The sequence below is a fragment of the Lagenorhynchus albirostris genome, chromosome 9 (genome assembly GCF_949774975.1).
Source record: "Lagenorhynchus albirostris chromosome 9, mLagAlb1.1, whole genome shotgun sequence".
Lineage (NCBI taxonomy): Eukaryota > Metazoa > Chordata > Mammalia > Artiodactyla > Delphinidae > Lagenorhynchus > Lagenorhynchus albirostris.
Window position 1 is genome coordinate 13,385,045 of NC_083103.1, and position 18,133 is coordinate 13,403,177.

Consider the following 18,133-nt stretch of genomic DNA (forward strand, 5'->3'; position numbering starts at 1 on the left):
TGCGCACATATACTCACTGCAGTATGCTTATTGAAGTTATCTGGACTCCTGTGTCAAAATAAGTGTTGGTCATACCTTTTGTGTTAATTATTTATCGAGTATTCATTTGGTATCACACAGAAAAAAGATGAGTGAGCTACATTCCAACCCTTGCCCTTGAGGTGCTCACAATCTAATGGGAAGGCTGATCTACAAACTGTTACTCTCAGAGCAGTGTGATAAGCTTGATACAGACAGAATGAAAGAAGGTCTTAATTACTTAATTCAAAAGTATCATTCACAGTTAAATGCACTTTAAAATGAGATTTTTTTGGCAGTTCAAAATCAGACTATTCTAATCTGAATCAGTATCTCTTCATGATAACCTTAGCCTAGAATTTTCTAAGACCTTCAGAATAAGGGTAATCTGGGTCTGCTCCATATTAGAGTAGTCTTTGGGCCTGTTCTTTGGAATCTAAATTTCCTCTTGAACCCCTTTTTGGGATAGAAGATGTTAGGGCACTTGTAAATGGTCTTTAGCTTTACTAAATTGATTCCCATAGAGGTTTGGTGGTGGCTTACGGTTTTAATAAGGTATGTTTATTCATCAAGATTAGATGAAGGTAACACCAGCTTAATAACCACATAAATTTCTTTCCTGACAGTTATAAAGGAGACACAGAATGCATACAAACCTTATAATCTGAGATTGAGGAAAAATTCCTCCTATGAAAAGAAACTTAAAATTCATTAATGACCTGTGGAGACCTCAGAGACCATTACTTAACTCCCTGAGATATTAATCCAGTTTCTCCTACAATTTTTCACAAGAACTCTTCATATTACATTAGATGGCTGCACATCACAATTGTATTTGCACGCAAGATTTCTTTATCTACATAGACTTGTAGTGAATTCTTGGCCAATGTTTCAAAGATCACATTTTACTCACAAGAAGGAGAATGTTATTTTTCTATTTTGCCCCCTACTTCCGTCTTCTATCGTTGTCTAGGATTCCTCATGTTGTACAGAAGAGAAAGAAGTCACTGAGAGGGTGAGGTGAAGCAGTGCAGGCTGTCAGAATTCTTTTCTGTGCCTTTGAGTTGCCATTTGAAAAACACTAACCGCTGAAGTTAATGGAAGAAGCCACTTACATAATGGGGGCTATATGTTTACCCTGATGCTTTGACTGTTTCCTGCAGCAACTTTTTTTCGCCCCTGGAGGAGGAATTAGGATTGTGATAGTAAGAACAGGTCACCTCCTTTGTTTCTGGAACATTATCTGTGTTGCCACAAAAAAAGAGGTCCCCACCCAGCTGCGGTGGAGTTTCCCTAGCTGGGCCTCCATTCACCTCTTGCCTTGGAAGCCCTCTGGGCTGGAAGGAGCGCCCTGGGTCCTGCAGACCTCTGAGCAAAGGCACGCTGCGGCCCCTTTAAGCCGTCAGTGTGTGCTGGGGCGGGGGCGAGGTGGGGCGGGCACTCTGACAGTGAGCTCTGGGCCCCGCCCCCGAGGAGGCGTTTCTCAGCGGCCTCGGCACCAATGCCACCACCGCCCCCGCCCGTCCGGTATTCCTGCAGATTCTGCCTCGGACCGTAGGGCCCCGACCTCTCCCTGCCTGGGGAGCGTAAGTGTCAAACTGCGGGCTAGGGTCAAGCATCCCGTGCCCATGCCGGAAGTCCTGGTGGACTGTACAGGGGACTTTCCTGGCCTATCAGAGGCTAAGGCGGCGAAAGAGCGTAAACAATGCCGGCTGCAATGAGCTAAAGCCTGGGGCATCTGCTCTACTTCTGGGTGGTGACAGCGGCCCTAGGGTGCTGGTCTGGATATGCAGTGGTTGAGCGGTGCCCAGAACCTAGCTTTGCCCCAGCCTGGTTCCTACTTGGAGTGAGGCGAGGATTGCTTTTACCCTGTATAATCCAACTAAGCTAGATGGGTGGAGCTGGATCTAGTGCCCTGGGCCTTGGGTCCTTAGCCTGGCATTTGGAGACCTGGGTAGCTTTGGGATGAGTAAGCATTAGATTTTCAGCTACCTTGGTACAATTGAGCAGTAACTCTGAAAGTTGACCTAATTCACAGCCGGGTTTAGCTCTGTGTCTCCCCAGAGGCCTGTGTTACTAGAGTCCCCCTTTTGAAGACACTGACGGTGATCATCTATTAGGGAGAGTCAGTTAACCCTCTTTCCCACTGATAAGAATAGCACCGTGTGAAAGAGTCAGCTCTTTACCCCTCTCTGAAGGAACTGGTGGGAGGCCACCATCCCAGGACTAGTACAGTAAGCCCACCCAAGTTTGTTGAGATAACCTACTAGAGGAGCAGTTCGCATTTCTGGCCCCCTGATAATGCAGAATACTACAAGAGGATAACACTTGTCGTTGTTAATGAGAATTACCTGGAGGTAGTGAGATTTTTTTAAATTAGAGGGAAAGGCTTGTCATTTTTGTTACTGGCTACTTAAGTGATGAGATTTTGTCTCGCTTAGCCAAGTAATAAAATTTAAAGTTTTCTGTGACAGTTACATAATTGCTATGCTTCTTTAATCCAGTTGGCCTTCTTAGACATAGATTGAGTAAAGATTTCTGGGCATGTATGTGTATTTTGTCTTATCCTTGTTTTCTAATTATTTCCTTTTTTGAGCAAATTTACATCATTCTTTATTGGTCGTTCAAAGGGTTTGCTTTTTCTTTTTTCTTTTTTTTTTTTTTGCGGTACGCGGGCCTGTCACTGCTGTGGCCTCTCCCGCCGCGGAGCACAGGCTCCGGATGCACAGGCCCAGCGGCCATGGCTCACGGGCCCAGCCTCTCCGCGGCATGCGGGATCCTCCCGGACCGGAGCACGAACCCGTGTCCCCTGCATCGGCAGGCGGACTCTAAACCACTGCGCCACCAGGGAAGCCCAGGGTTTGCTTTTTGAGTGGGCAGAATTTTTCCTCAAACTTCCCTCAGACTCATTCTGTGCTTCTGCAGTAGCATTTCCTTAGCCAGAAGTGAGAGTCCAGGAATGGTAATCAGATCTAGATCTCTTGTGTTGTGATAGTGAAGAGCTTTTGAAGGTCAAGAGCTTGAGAATTAGCCATAAAATAGTTTTACTGTCATAGCTTCTTCTTCTTTTAGCTTTAGAAAGCTAAAACAGTATGTTTAGTAGCTGTATAACTATTTTTATAAGATGTCGTGGTACAGGAATTTAAAGTAAAAGGACACTACACATGGACCCTTGAGTGATGGGGAAGAGTGGTGGGTGGACTGAGAGATAGGAGACAAAGGTTCTAGCCCAACTCTAACATTACTGATGACTTAATCTCCCTGTGCCTTACTTTTAGCTGGTTGATGAATGAGAAAATGCATAGATTGCAGGGGTCTATATGTTAATGATAGTACATTATGCACACTTAAATATTGAACACTAAACTGAAATTTATTCTGAGTTCAGAGTTTACTCCAAGTTGTGTCTTTATGTATGTCTTTGGAAACATTTCTTAACCTTTGGTCTAAAAATAAATAATTACATCTAAACCTTCTTCAGCAGTAGTGTGGACTTTATGGTACTTGAGCTCTTTGGAAGACATTTTAGATACAGCCGTGGTATAAAATGATAATATTTCCGTGGAACAGATATATTTTAGCTGACTCCCTTGCCTTTTCCTCTGTTTTAGGCTAGGCAATCTCAGGCAATCCTGAGATTGCCGAATAATTTGAAATTTCTGAGTATTTGTAGTATTGACTAGACTGAACCATAGCAAGCATCATATATAGGTCAAATTAATTTTATTAATGCTTCTCTTTGTTGGCAATTTTATTTACTCTTAAAGCATCAAACCTTGCTATGTAATGAAGACTTGGTTTCATACATCTATGTTTATAGAATGTTTATATGTTTATAAAATCCAGAACCCTCTGTTCATTCCTGGTCCCACATTTCCAGCCACTTGAAGATCATATTTCTCAAGTCTAAAACCAAACTCATCATATTCTTAACCTCTCCTCCACTCCCCCAAAACAAACAACTCAGAACTTTCTTCTGAGATTTTTCTGTCATTAGCACCACTGTTCTCCAAGTCATGTAGACTGGAGCCTCCTACTAGGTCTCCTACATCCTTAGTTGCTAAGGCTTATTGATTCTCCTTCTTTAATGTAATTCCCTTCAGTCTCCTCTGCTCATCCTTTCCATTCCTAGGAGTCTGACTTCTATTTATCTTTGTCCTCGAGTACTGCAGTAATTTCCTATCAGGACTCTACTTTCTCTCCCTTCCAATTCATTCTGCATAGATTTATCTTTCTAAAGTAATTAGGATCATGTCATTGCCCTGCTTCAGGTCATCAGCATCCTCTGCTGTTTAGCTTAATATTCAAGATTATACATGATTTGACCCTAGTCTGTCTTTCTGGTCTTATACTTAATAAATGGAGCCATTTAGTGTTCCCTAAACATGCTTAGTACTTTTCTACTTCCAAGACTTTGCCTTTCTTGTTTTCTCAGCCTAAAATATCTCTTCTCCACTCCTGGTTTTGTTTTTGTTTTTGTTTTTATTTTTTTAAATCTACCTATCATTTATCACTGAGCTCAGATGTCATCCTTTCTATGAGATTTTTCACTGACCATCCCTTGCTCACTGGCGGTTGATCCTGTCTTTGAACTCCCTTAACCCTTATTTGTCTCTTGCTTAGGGCACTTTCCACATATAATACATTTTGTATTATGGTTATTTGTTTAGACATCTACTTTTACTCCTGTGAACTCCTTGAGTCATGGTTTACCCATAGGGAAATTCATCAAATGAATGCTTTAGGTAAAATTGGAATGGAGTAACTCCTTAGTGTTAGATCCTATTATTTTACACCCAGCCCATTCACATGTAAAATGATTGGCAACTTTAACAAATCACTCTTATCTCCTAAGGACTTCTGTTAGTAAACTTTGTTAGTTTGTTTTTTTAACAGTTTTAATGAGATACATAATTTACGTACCATTCACCCATTTAAAGTGTACAATTCACTGACTTTCAGTATATTCATAGATTTGTGCAGCCATCACTAACAGTCAATTTTAGAACACTTTCATTACCCCAAAAAGAAACCCCGCACTCCTTAACACCCTTCTAATATCCCCAAACACCCCAGTCATAGGCAACCTCTCATCTACTTTCTGTCTCTATAGATTTGCCTATTCTGGACATTTTATATAAATGGAATTATATAATAAGTGGTCCTTTGCAACTGACTTCTTTCACTTAATATAATGTTTTCAAGGTTCATCCATGTTGCAGCATGTATCAGTACTTCACTTCTTTTGTGTGTGTACACATAACGTAAAATTCACCATCTTAAGCATTTTTAAATATACAACTCAGTGGCATTAAATGCATTTGTAATGTTGTGTAGCTACCACCATCCATCTCCATAATTCTTTTCATCTTGTAGAACTGAAATTTTACACCCATTCAACAGTAACCCGTCATTACCCTTCTCCATCCATCTGCTGGCAACAATCATTCTACCTTCTATCTCTATGATTTTGACTACTCTAAGTACTTGATATAAGTGGAATCATACACTGTTTGTCTCTTTGTGGCTGGCTTAATTTCACTTAACATAACGTCTTCAAGGTTCACTCAGGTTATAGCATGTCCGAATTTCTGTCCTTTTTAAGCTGAATGATATTCTTTTGTATGTGTATACCACATTTTGCTTATCCATTCATCCATCAGTGGTCACTTGGGTTGCTTCCATATTTTAGCTGTTGTGAGTAATGCTGCTATGAACATGGGTGTACAGATATCTCTTCAAGATCCTGCTTTCGATTATTTTGGGCATATACCCAGAAGTGGAATTGCTGGATCATATTGTCATTCTGTTTTAATTTTTTGAGGAACGGCCATACTGTTCTCCACAGTAACTGTACCATTTTACATTGTCACCAACAGTGTACAAGGGTTCCAATTTCTCCATATCCTTGCCAACATTTGTTGTTTCCTGGGTTTTTGATAGTAGCCATCCTAATAGGTGTGAGGTAATACTTGTAGTTTTGATTTGCATTTCCCTAATGTTTGTAATCTTGAGCATCTTTTCATGTGCTTATTGGCCATTTGTCTGTCTTTGGATGAATGTCTAATCAAGTTCTTTGCCCATTTTTTAATCAAGTTGTTTGCTTTTTTTGTTGTTGAGTTTTAGGAATTCTTTATAGTACTTAATTTTTATTACTGAATCATACTCCATTCTGTGGATTTACCACGTTTTATCTATTTATCAGTGGATAGAGGTTTGGGTTGTTTCCACTCTTTGGCTATTATGAATGTTAGTTTGGTTTTAATTTGCTGTGTATATTGAAAACAGCACTACATTTCTCTAAAGAGATCACTCAGGCCTTTAACTGGTGTGACTTTTCATGAAATTGTTGGTTTATTCTACATGTATTCCGTTTTATGAACTCTGAGGGTCCTCTTCATTACTTCCTGAATATGTTCTAAATGTTCCTAAGGCCTTTACTTTCCTTTGTGATAATGGCTAGTTAAAATTTGCAGATAGAGGCAAAGTTTAACTTACAAACAGGTAGCCACTTTAATGACTTTCCCCTACTGTCCCCCCTGCAAATATTCTAGAATTATAGTTATAAATTTAAAACTAGTATGAGCTATAGAAATTATAGTCTACCACCCTTTAGTTTTTTTATTAATCTCAATGAAAGATTTTCCTTTTCAACTGGTAGAGTCAGTATTCAATGGAATAAGGGTTGTGAGGGAGAAGGGTCGGACTACGTGGATAACCCCAAATTATAATTAAAACTGTAGTCATTTCTTTCTTACGCAAAGACAGGTTAACAGTGTTCTGAGGCCCAACTGGGTAGTTAGGCTTGATTATTCGGCAGCTGCTGATTAGGGATGATTCCCCCTTACCAACTAACTGTATTTTAAATTTCCCTAAATTACCTAAGTCCTTTGGAGGCAAATAAACTTGTCTTTCATATATACTCTCATTTGCCCTTTATATTTTTATTGAGTTAAGTAATCACCAAAATAATTCTTACTATTTATACTGTAGAGTGTGAATAGATTTCACTATAGATAATGTAGAAACCATATGTAGGTCAGTTGTAGGAATTTCACCAAACTAGGTATCAAGAAATCTCTTTCAGGGATTTCCCTGGTAGCACAGTGGTTAAGAATCCGTCTGCCAATTCAGGGGCCACGGGTTCGATCCCTGGTCCGTGAAGATCCCACATGCTGCGGAGCAACTAAGCCTGTGCACCACAACTACTGAGCCTGTGCTCTAGAACCCACGAGCCACAAATACTGAGTGTGTGTGCCACAACTACCGAAGCCTGCGTGCCTAGAGCCTGTGCTCCGCAACAAGAGAAGCCACCGCAATGAACCACAGCATAGAGTAGCCCCCGCTCACCGCAAGTAGAGAAAACCCGTGTGCAGCAATGAAGACCCAACGCAGCCAAAAATAAATTAAAAAAAAGAAATCTCTTTTAGACCATTCTCCCCTACTTAAGTGACATTGGGCAGGACGCTGAACCTCTTTTTCCCCATATGTAAAAAGAGGATAATGATACTTTATTTATTTATTTGACCCTTTTGAAGATAGAGATTAATAAGACAAAAGGCTTTTGCTCAAGAGAATCTTATAGTTTAGTAAGAGTCACATAACTAAGAATAATATGAAAAAGAAAGAAACTAAACCTGAATGAGATAATATAACAGCGTGCTTGCATTTACATTATGAAATACATAGAAAATGAATGACTGTAAAAATACATGTAAAATATAAAGTGCTACTGAAATACAGGATGGATGTTAACCATTATTTTAACTAGGGACTTTGAGATGATTGTAAGCAGTGCCCTAAAGTCTTTTTTTTTTTTTTTTTACAATTCTACATTCACATTTATTTATCTAATACAATGGAAATACAAAGGAGAAAATAAAGTCTCAATAAATAAAGGACAGAGCTAGCTTTTTTAAACCTTTCATATTTTACTCTTAAAACTACTGTTGTCCAACAACATTTGTATATCATAGTGTTTCCACATCAAAACTGATGGCAGAGTTACATATCCTCAGGGAATGCCCTAAAGTTTTTGATCATAGAATTTGAAAGGTTGTAGATCAAGAGATTTTAAGCTGGGTTAGAATTCAGGGACTCTGTAAATTTGTATGGAAAAATAATTACATCTTTATTTGCACTAATCTTATAACTGAAATTTCTTTTTCTTTCTTTCTTTTTTTTTTTTTTTGGTCTGCGTTGGGTCTTTGTTGCTGCGTGCGGGCTTTCTGGTTGCAGAGAGCGGGGGCTACTCTTCATCGCAGCGTGCGGGCTTCTCATTGCAGTGGCTTGCTTGTTGTGGAGCATGGGCTCTAGGTGTGCGAGCTTCAGTAGTCATGGCACCTGGGCTCAGTAATTGTGGCACACGGGCTTATTTGCTCCACGGCATGTGGGATCTTCCCGGACCAGGGATCGAACCCCGTGTCCCCTGCATTGGCAGGTGGATTCTTAACCACTGTGCCACCAGGGAAGTCCTAACTGAAATTTTGACATTTTCTTCAGTTAATAATGTAGGCAATAAACTACAATAATATTATAAGAACCTATGCCTTTGTCACCAATAGAAATCATTTTCATAATCATGTTATGTAGTATATAAAAATATTTTTAGGGCTTCCCTGGTGGCGCAGTGGTTGAGAGTCCGCCTGCCGATGCAGGGGACACGGGTTCGTGCCCCAGTCTGGGAAGATCCCACATGCCGTGGAGCGCCTGGGCCCGTGAGCCATGGCCGCTGAGCCTGCGCGTCCGGAGCCTGTGGTCCGCAACGGGAAAGGCCACAACAGTGAGAGGCCCGCGTAAGGTAAAAAAAATATATATACATATATATATATTTTTTTATTCATAACAAGAGTTACAGTAGTTATTAAATCTGCTGCTGGATTTTATTTATTAATGGAGAAGCCCATATATTCACATTTCAAAATATTTTGATAACTATATTTCAACATAACTATATTATATTCAACATATATAACTATTTCAACATAACTGATTTAATATGATCATATATTTTATGCATTAAACAATATTCTGAGGTGCCTATAGACTTGCTCTTTTAATCCTATAAAATTCCAAAATAAAGTCAACTGTAATTTAGAAATGAAATAAATTCAAATTTGGGATGCCAAATAATGATAGTAAGTTGCTAACATTTTTTGAGCCCTTGCTAGATGCCAAGTACCTAGTCTAAGAGCTTTACATGTACTGACTCATTTAATCCACACAACAATTCTCTGAGGTATGTATTATTATTCCCACTTTACACACAAGCATGCTGAGGCAATATATATTTGGCTAAGTAACTTACCCAAGGCCTCAACCTCAAGTTAGTGGTGGTTTTGAAGATACAGAATTCTTTTAATTTTTTTTAAGTGTAGATTTGCAGCCAGACATAGAAAGTAATAAAGTTTCCCTCAAGTAGCAAAAACTCAAATTTGATAAGACTGTTACTGCATTTTGAGTTATTGTGGGTTTTTTTTCTTTCCCCAGCATACATTAATTGATCATTTTATATGTGTCAGACACTGTACATGGTGGTCTAAGGGGCTCATCTACCTGTCCTGTAGATGCTGGTTTCATCTAAACTCTAACGTGGGGCTCTTCTCACTATGTACTCTCCCTCAGTACTATCATCCACCCCCTTGGTTTTAATTACATTTATCTACTGATAACTCCTAAATTTTTATCTCTGTCTTGAATACCAGGCTTGAATCTCCAGCTGCTTCCCGCATCTACCCTCGTCTAGTGTACATGTCAAACTCAGCTTGCCCAAAACTTCATTTTCATCTGTGTCTTATACTCCTTCTACAGTCACTCAATAAAGACAGTCCTTGACATTCCTTGTAGCTCTAAAATCCATCCCGTTTTTTCCACCTGCATTGCTACTACTCTAAGTTCCAGGCCATCATCATCCTTCATTTAGATTACAGCCTTCTAACTGATTTCCCTCCATTGTTAACTGCCTTCCAAGACATTCTTTACATTGCTTTTATATTTACATTATATAGTCTTTGAAAAATGCAAGTTTGGTAGCATATGAAATTTTCCTGTCTACAGTCCTTCAAAGTCTCCTTCTACCTTTGGGATAAAGTCTAAATTCCTTAACATTGCTTACAAGACCTTCCAAGGTCTGATTTGGACTACTTTCTAGCCTTACTCTTTATACCCTTTCACTTTTCTTGTTGCATTTTATACTTTAGCCTTGCTGAACTTTTTTCAGTTCCTCAAATCACTATAATAAAAGAAGATAGAATAGATGTTATGGCAGTTTCTAAACACTTACCTCTATTTCTGTACTTATCTCTGAATGATAAGTTTGTGAAACAGCACAAGTCTTTGGACCACACTTTTAGTAGATTTAAACTACAGTATACCACATGGATGAATTTTACAAATGAAACATTGAATGAAAAAAGCAACTTATGGAAGACTACAACATTTTTCTAAGGCTCACAAACAAGCACAGTTAATTTTATTTAGGAATATGTGACTGACTACAGCATAGAACCAGGTGAACTTTAGGAAAGTGCTTCTGTGGTAAGAAGGATGGGGTAGGAAAGAAATGCACAGGTGCAGTAATAATATTAGTAGTGTCCTAATTTTCAGTTTGGGTGGTAGGTCAATATATCAATTTTATTGTAATGCTTCCTAACACATATATTGTATATATTTTCTTATATATGTAAAAAATTAAATTGTAAAATTATTTTAAAATTAAAATAATTATGGGGAAAAATTAGTGAAGTGCTTTTTTTCTTAGTATATTGATCCTGGAAAACGATAAATACAGAGCAGTAGTCCTCAGTGTCACACGTATACACAAAACACTATCCATTATTTCAGTGGCTGGGAAAGTTTTGTGTTTTTTTAATAAATTTATTTATTTATTTTAAAATTTTTGGCTGTGTTGGGTCTTTGTTGCTGTACGCAGGCTTTCTCTACTTGCAATGAGCGGGGGCTACTCTTCGTTGCAGTGCACAGGCTTCTCATTGTTGTGGCTTCTCTTGTTGCGGAGCACAGGCTCTAGTCGCGCAGGCTTCAGTAGTTGTGGCTTGCTGGCTCTAGAGCAGGCTCAGTAGTGGTGGCGCATGGGCTTAGTTGCTCTGCAACATGTGAGAGCTTCCCAGGCCAGGGCTCGAACCCATGTTCCTTGCATTGACAGGCAGATTCTTAACCACTGCGCCACCAGGGAAGCCCTGGGAAAGTTTTGGTATGAAGCAAGCCTTTCCTTTGAATGGAAAGCAGCAAAATCTTAAACACTAATTTTTTTTAAAAACTGAAGCTATGAAGTAGTAGAAGCCATTTCAGAAAATGTAGCACAGTGACATCAATATTTTAATTTTTTTTGAAGATTTTTAATCACAGTTTCAATTTCGTCACTTGTGATTGGTCTGTTCATATTTTCTATTTCTTCCTGGTTCAGGAAGGTTATACCTTTCTAAGAATTTGTCCACAAAAAGAGTCATGTACCAAAATGTTCATTGCAGCTCTATTTATCTCTATTTAGGAGATGGAAACAACCTAAGTGTCCATCATTGGAGGAATGGATAAAGAAGATGTGGCACATATATACAATGGAATATTACTCAGCCGTAAAAAGAAACAAAATTGAGCTATTTGTAATGAGGTGGATAGACCTAGAGTCTGTCATACAGAGTGAAGTAAGTCAGAAAGAGAAAGACAAATACCGTATGCTAACATATATATGGAATTTAAGAGAAAAAAATGTCATGAAGAACCTAGAGGTAAGACAGGAATAAAGACACAGACCTACTAGAGAATGGACTTGAGGATATGAGGAGTGGGAAGGGTAAGCTGTGACAAAGCGAGAGAGAGGCATGGACATATATACACTACCAAACGTAAGGTAGATAGCTAGTGGGAAGCAGCCGCATAGCACAGGGAGATCAACTCTGTGCTTTGTGACCGCCTGGAGGGGTGGGATAGGGAGGGTGGGAGGGAGGGAGACACAAGAGGGAAGAGATATGGGAACATATGTATATGTATAACTGATTCACTTTGTTATGAAGCAGAAACTAACACACCATTGTAAAGCAGTTATACTCCAATAAAGATGTAAAAAAAAAAATACACATCAGAAAAAAAAAGAATTTGTCCATTTCTTCCAGGTTGTCCATTTTATTGGCATAGAGTTGCTTGTAGTAGTCTCTTAGGATGCTTTGTATTTCTGTGGTGTCTGTTGTAACTTCTTTTTCATTTCTAATTTTATTGATTTTAGTCCTCTCCCTCTTTTTCTTGATGAGCCTGGCTAAAGGTTTATCAATTTTGTTTATCTTTTCAAAGAACCAGCTTTTAATTTTATTGATCTTTGCTATTTTCTTTGTTTTATTTCATCAATTTCTGCTCTTTATGATTTCCTTCCTTCTACTAACTTTGGGTTTTGTTTGTTGTTCTTTCTCTAGTTCATTTAGGTGTAAGCTTAGATTGTTTATTTGAGATTTTTCTTGTTTCTTGAGGTAGGCTTGTATTGCTATAAACTTCCCTCTTAGAACTGCTTTTGCTGCATCCCATAGGTTTTGGATCTCGTGTTTTCATTGTCATTTGTCTCTAGGTATTTTTTGATTTCCTCTTTGATTTCTTCAGTGATCTCTTGGTTATTTAGTAACGTATTGTTTAGCCTCCATGTGTTTGGGTTTTTTACATTTTTTTCCCTGTAATTGATTTCTAATCTCATAGCGTTGTGGTCAGAAAAGATGCTTGATATGATTTCAGTTTTCTTAAATTTACTAAGGCTCGATTTGTGACCCAAGATGTGATCTATCGTGGAGAATGTTCTGTGTGCACTTGAGAAGAAAGTGTAATCTGCTGTTTTTGGACGGAATGTTGTATAAATATCAATTAAATCTATCTGGTCTATTGTGTCATTTAAAGCTTGTGTTTCCTTATTAATATTCTGTCTGGATGATCTGTCCACTGGTGTAACTAAGTGAGGTGTTTAAGTCCCCCACTATGATTGTTACTGTCAATTTCCTCTTTTAGAGCTCTTAGCAGTTGCTTTATGTATTGAGGTGCTCCTATGTTGGGTGCATATATATTTATAATTGTTATATCTTTTTCTTGGATTGATCCCTTGATCATTATGTAGTGTCCTTCCTTGTCTCTTGTGACATTCTTTATTTTAAAGTCTTTTATCTTATATGAGTATTGCTACTCCAGGTTTCTTTTGATTTCCATTTGCATGGAATATCTTTTTCCATCCCCTCACTTTCAGTCTGTTTGTGTCCCTAGGTCTGAAGTGAGTCTCTTGTAGACAGCATATATATGGATCTTGTTTTTGTATCTATTCAGCAAGCCTGTGTCTTTTGGTTGGAGCATTTAATCCATTCACGATTAAGGTAATTATTGATATGTATGTTCCTGTTACCATTTTCTTAATTGTTATGGGTTTGGTTTTGTAGGTCCTTTTCTTCTCTTGTGTTTCCCACGTAGAGAAGTTCCTTTAGCATTTGTTGTAGAGCTGGTTTGGTGATGCTGAATTCTCTTAGCTTTTGCTTGTCTGTAAAGCTTTTGATTTCTCCATCGAATCTGAATGAGATCCTGGCCAGTTAGAGTAATGTTGGTTGTAGGTTCTTCCCTTTCATCATTTAAAATATATCGTGCCACTGCCTTCTGGCTTGTAGAGTTTCTACTGAGAAATCAGCTGTTAACCTTATGGGAGCTCCCTTGTATGTTATTTGTCGTTTTTCCCTTGTTGCTTTCAATAATTTTTCTTTGTCTTTAATTTTTGTCAATTTGATTACTGTGGGTCTTGGCTTGTTTCTCCTTGGGTTTATCCTGTATGGGACTCTCTGTGCTTCCTGGACTTGGGTGGCTATTTCCTTTCCCATGTTAGGGAAGTTTTCGACTATAATCTCTTCAAATATTTTCTCTGGTCCTTTCTCTCTCTCTTCTCCTTTTGGAACCCCTATAATGTGAATGTTGTTGCGTTTAATGTTGTCACAGAGGTCTCCTAGGCTGTCTTCATTTCTTTTCATTCTTTTTTCTTTATTCTCTTCCACAGCAGTGAATTCCACCATTCTGTCTTCCAGGTCACTTATCCGTTCTTCTGCCTCAGTTATTCTGCTATTGATTCCTTCTAGTGTAGTTTTCATTTCAGTTATTGTATTGTTCATCTCTGTTTGTTTGTTCTTTAATTAGGTCTTTGTTAAACATTTCTTGCATCTTCTCGATCTTTGCCTCCATTCTTTTTCTGAGGTCCTGGATCATCTTCACTATCATTATTCTGAATTCTTTTTCTGAAAGGTTGCTTATCTCCACTTCATTTAGTTGTTTTTCTGGGGTTTTATCTTGTTCCTTCATCTGGTACAAAGTTCTCTTTTTATTTTGTCTGTCTTGCTGTGAATGTGGTTTTCCTTCCACAGGCTGCAGAAGTGTAGTTCTTCTTGCTTCTGCTGTCTGCCCTCTGGTGGATGAGGCTATCTGAGAGGCTTGTGCAAGTTTCCTGATGGGAGGGACTGGTGGTGGATTGAGCTGGGTGTTGCTCTGGTGGGCAGAGCTCAATAAAACTTTAATCCGCTTGTCTGCTGATGCATGGGGCTGGGTTCCCTCCCTGTTGGTTGTTTGGACTGAGGTGACCCAGCTCTGGAGCCTACCCAGCTCTTTAGTGGGGCTAATGGCAGACTCTGGGAGGGCTCACGCCAAAGAGTACCTCCCAGAACTTCTGCTGCCAGTGTCCTTGTCCCCACGGTGAGCCACAGCCACCCCCAGCCTCTGCAGGAGACCCTCTAACACTAGCAGGTACGTCTGGTTCAATCTTCGGTGGGGTCACTGCTCCTTCCCCTGGGTCCTGATGCACACACTACTTTGTGTGTGCCCTCCAAGAGTGGAGTCTCTGTTTCCCCCAGTCCTGTTGAAGTCCTGCAGTCAAATCCCGCTAGTCTTCAAAGTCTGATTCTCTAGGAATTCCTCCTTCCATTGCCGGACCCCCAGTTTGGGAAGCCTGACCTGGGGCTCAGAACCTTCACTCCAGTGGGTGGACTTCTGTGGTATAAGTGTTCTGCAGTTTGTGAGTCACCCACCCAGCAGTTGTGGGATTTGATTTTATTGTGATTGCGCCCCTCCTACCGTCTCATTGCAGCGTCTCCTTTGTCTTTGGATGTGGGGTATCTTTTTGGTGAGTTCCAGTGTATTCCTGTCGATGATTGTTCAGCAGTTAGTTGTGATGCCGGTGCTCTCGCAAGAGGGAGTGAGAGCACGTCCTTCTCCACCATCTTGAACCAGTCTCTCACTTTGCTGTATACCTGGTTTCAGGACTTAATGAAGCTCAGATTCTTGATGTCCCATTACAGAAAGAATTCAGTGAGAGACAAAGTGATAGGTAAGAAGTGGATTTATTTAGAGAGAAGCACACTCCACAGACAGAGTGTGGGCCATCTCAGAAGGCGAGAGTGGCCTTGGGAGAAACACATGCCACAGACAGAGTGTGGGCCACCTCAGAAGTTGAGAAAGGCTGACATCAATATTTTATATGAGGCAGTTTAGGTTAGGTAACCTTTTTCTTCATGTTTCGAAAAGCAACCAACAAGAAAAAAAAAGTATTGCAGAGAATTCACAGAATACCAACAATCGAATATTATTGTTCACATTCTCTTGGCTGGAAAATGTTTTTAAAACTTACATTGACTGTTTCTCTTTGAAACTCAGATAGGAAAGATTGCTTTTGCAGCTCAAACTTGTGCCAAGAAAGTAACATTAGAGGTTTTTAACCCAGGTTGCATATTACAGTCACCTAGGAACTGAAAAAAAAAATTTTTTTATTGAGGTGAAATTCATATAACATAAAATTAACCATTTTAAAGTGAACAATTCAATGGCATTTTGTACATTCACAATGTTGTGCAACCACCATCTCTGTCTAGTTCCAAAACAGTAACATTTCCATCACATCACAGTAAGACTCCTTACCCATTAAGCAATTTCTCCCCACTCCCACTCTCTCCCCCTCTCTCCTCAACCCCTGGCAACCACCAGTCTCCATCTGTCTCTATGGATTGATCTGTTCTGGATATTTCCTATGAATGGAATCATATAATATAGAACCTTTTGTGTTTGGCTTCCTTCACTTAGCATCATGTTTGTGAAATTCATCCATGCTGTAGCATGTATCAGTAAGTACTTCATTCCCATTTATAGCTGAGTAATAGTCCATCGTATGTATGTTTCACAGTTTGTTTATTCATCCATGGATAGACATTTGGGCTGATTTTTGGCCATTGTGAATAGTGCTGCTATCAATATGCATGTACATGTACTTGTTGGAGTACTTGCTTTCAATGCTTTCAGTTCTTTTAGTTGCTGTATAATATTACACAGTGAATATACCACTATTTATTCATTCTCTTTTTGATGAACTTGTAAAAAGTGTTTCCAACTTTTGACTTTTCTATGAACAACATTGCTATGAATACTCTCATACAGGTCTTCTGGTGCAGTTGGCATCAATTTCTAGGGTATATACCTAGGAATGGAGTTGCTGGATAGTGGAGTATGTGCATTTTCAATTTAAATAATGCCATACTGTTTTCCAAACTGTTGTACTATTTTCTCTCTCACTATTGCTGTATTAGAGTTCCTGTAGATTTGCTATTAAGGTTTGACTCCTGCTCTAAAACACACTGCTGTTGTTTCACAGACTCTTGGGGATTTTGAAGAGAAGTCTTAATGAAAGTTCCTTTTACTCTAATAAACTTTTACAATTCAGTCTCTAGTAACTTTCCCTGGGATATTTCCTACATTTTAATGGGAGGCAACAAGTTGTAAAGAAGAGGCATAGACTTGGAATCTTAGTGTGATCTCACGGCCTGTTAGCTTTGTTGTTTTGGGCAAGTTACTGAATCTTTGTGAGCCTAGTGTGTAAAGTGGGGAGAATGTCTTTCTTTCGTGTAGTTGTTGTTAGTATAATGAATCAATATGTTTAAAAAGTAGTTTGCACAGTGCCTGACTCATAGCAGATACTATCAAGGCATATATTCATTAGATAAATATTTATTGAAGACATATTTTATGTCACACCAGGACTGGGGATGGAAAGATTAAGCAAGATCCCTTTTATGTTATTTATAATATTGGAAAACTTAACAATTTAAATGTCCAGTGTTAGGCTTGGTAATTATGGTACATTCATAAAATGGAGTGTAGTGCAGCCTTTAAACATCATGTTCTCAAATATGAGGAAATGTTTGTGACGATGTAAGAAAGAAATTACAAGAGGATTAGCCCTTTTTCATATAATTTATACACTGCATGTGCATTGAAAAAAATCTGGAAGGGTTCAAGTGGATACACTGCAGTGTTCATTTTGGTTACTAATTGATAGTGAAATTGTATTTTAATGCTTTCCTTCCTTATATATTTTCTATACTTTCCAGATTTTCTACAGCTAACATAGATTACATTTTTTAAAAAAATAAATTTATTTATTTTTGGCTACGTTGGGTCTTTGTTGCGGTGTGCGGGCTTCTCATTGCGGTGGCTTCTCTTGTTGCGGAGCACAGGCTCTAGGCACACGGGCTTCAGTATTTGTGGCTTATGGGCTCTAGAGCGCAGGCTCAGTAGTTGTGGCGCACGGGCTTAGTTGCTCCACAGCATGTGGGATCTTCCCGGACCAGGGCTTGAACCTGTGTCCCCTGCATTGGCAGGCGGATTCTTAACCACTGCGCCACCAGGGAATCCCTCATTTAGAATTTTTATTAACTTTTTTCGTTTACTTTTTAAATGTTCTATTAATGGAATTAAATGGGCATTTGACCAAAGAATGAGATTTTTTACTTTTGTTGGTTTACACATGCTAAAATAATAGTCTCAGAAAAATCTTTTTGTCTTTAAGAGACAGCTTGGTTGCTAGAGTTAATAGATACCGATTTTTGTCTGACCAGGAATTACTCTTAATTCTAAGAAGAAACTGGAAGCACAATGGGAGATGACAGTGAGTGGGTGAAACTGCCAGTTGATCAGAAATGTGAACACAAGGTAAGACTTTTCTGGAACTCAAATTTCAGTGTCATTGGCTTGTTTTGTCAGCAGTTATACTGTATAGTGTAGTATAAAGCTGCCTGATGATTACACAATACAACTGGAGAAACAGCCTACTTTGGAG

General features: G+C 39.0%; 1 protein-coding gene across 4 annotated transcripts in view; it reads left to right on the forward strand.

Annotated features, from left to right (window-relative positions):
- The window catches only part of CKAP5 (cytoskeleton associated protein 5), a 107,812-nt gene that overhangs the window by 17,260 nt on the left and 72,419 nt on the right, over nt 1-18,133 (forward strand). For all 4 annotated transcript variants that reach the window (XM_060159258.1, XM_060159256.1, XM_060159255.1 and 1 more), the window contains exon 2: nt 17,913-18,006. In XM_060159258.1, the coding sequence (XP_060015241.1) occupies nt 17,950-18,006 (57 nt within the window). In that variant the 5' untranslated portion in view covers nt 17,913-17,949. The remainder of the gene's footprint in view (nt 1-17,912; nt 18,007-18,133) is intronic.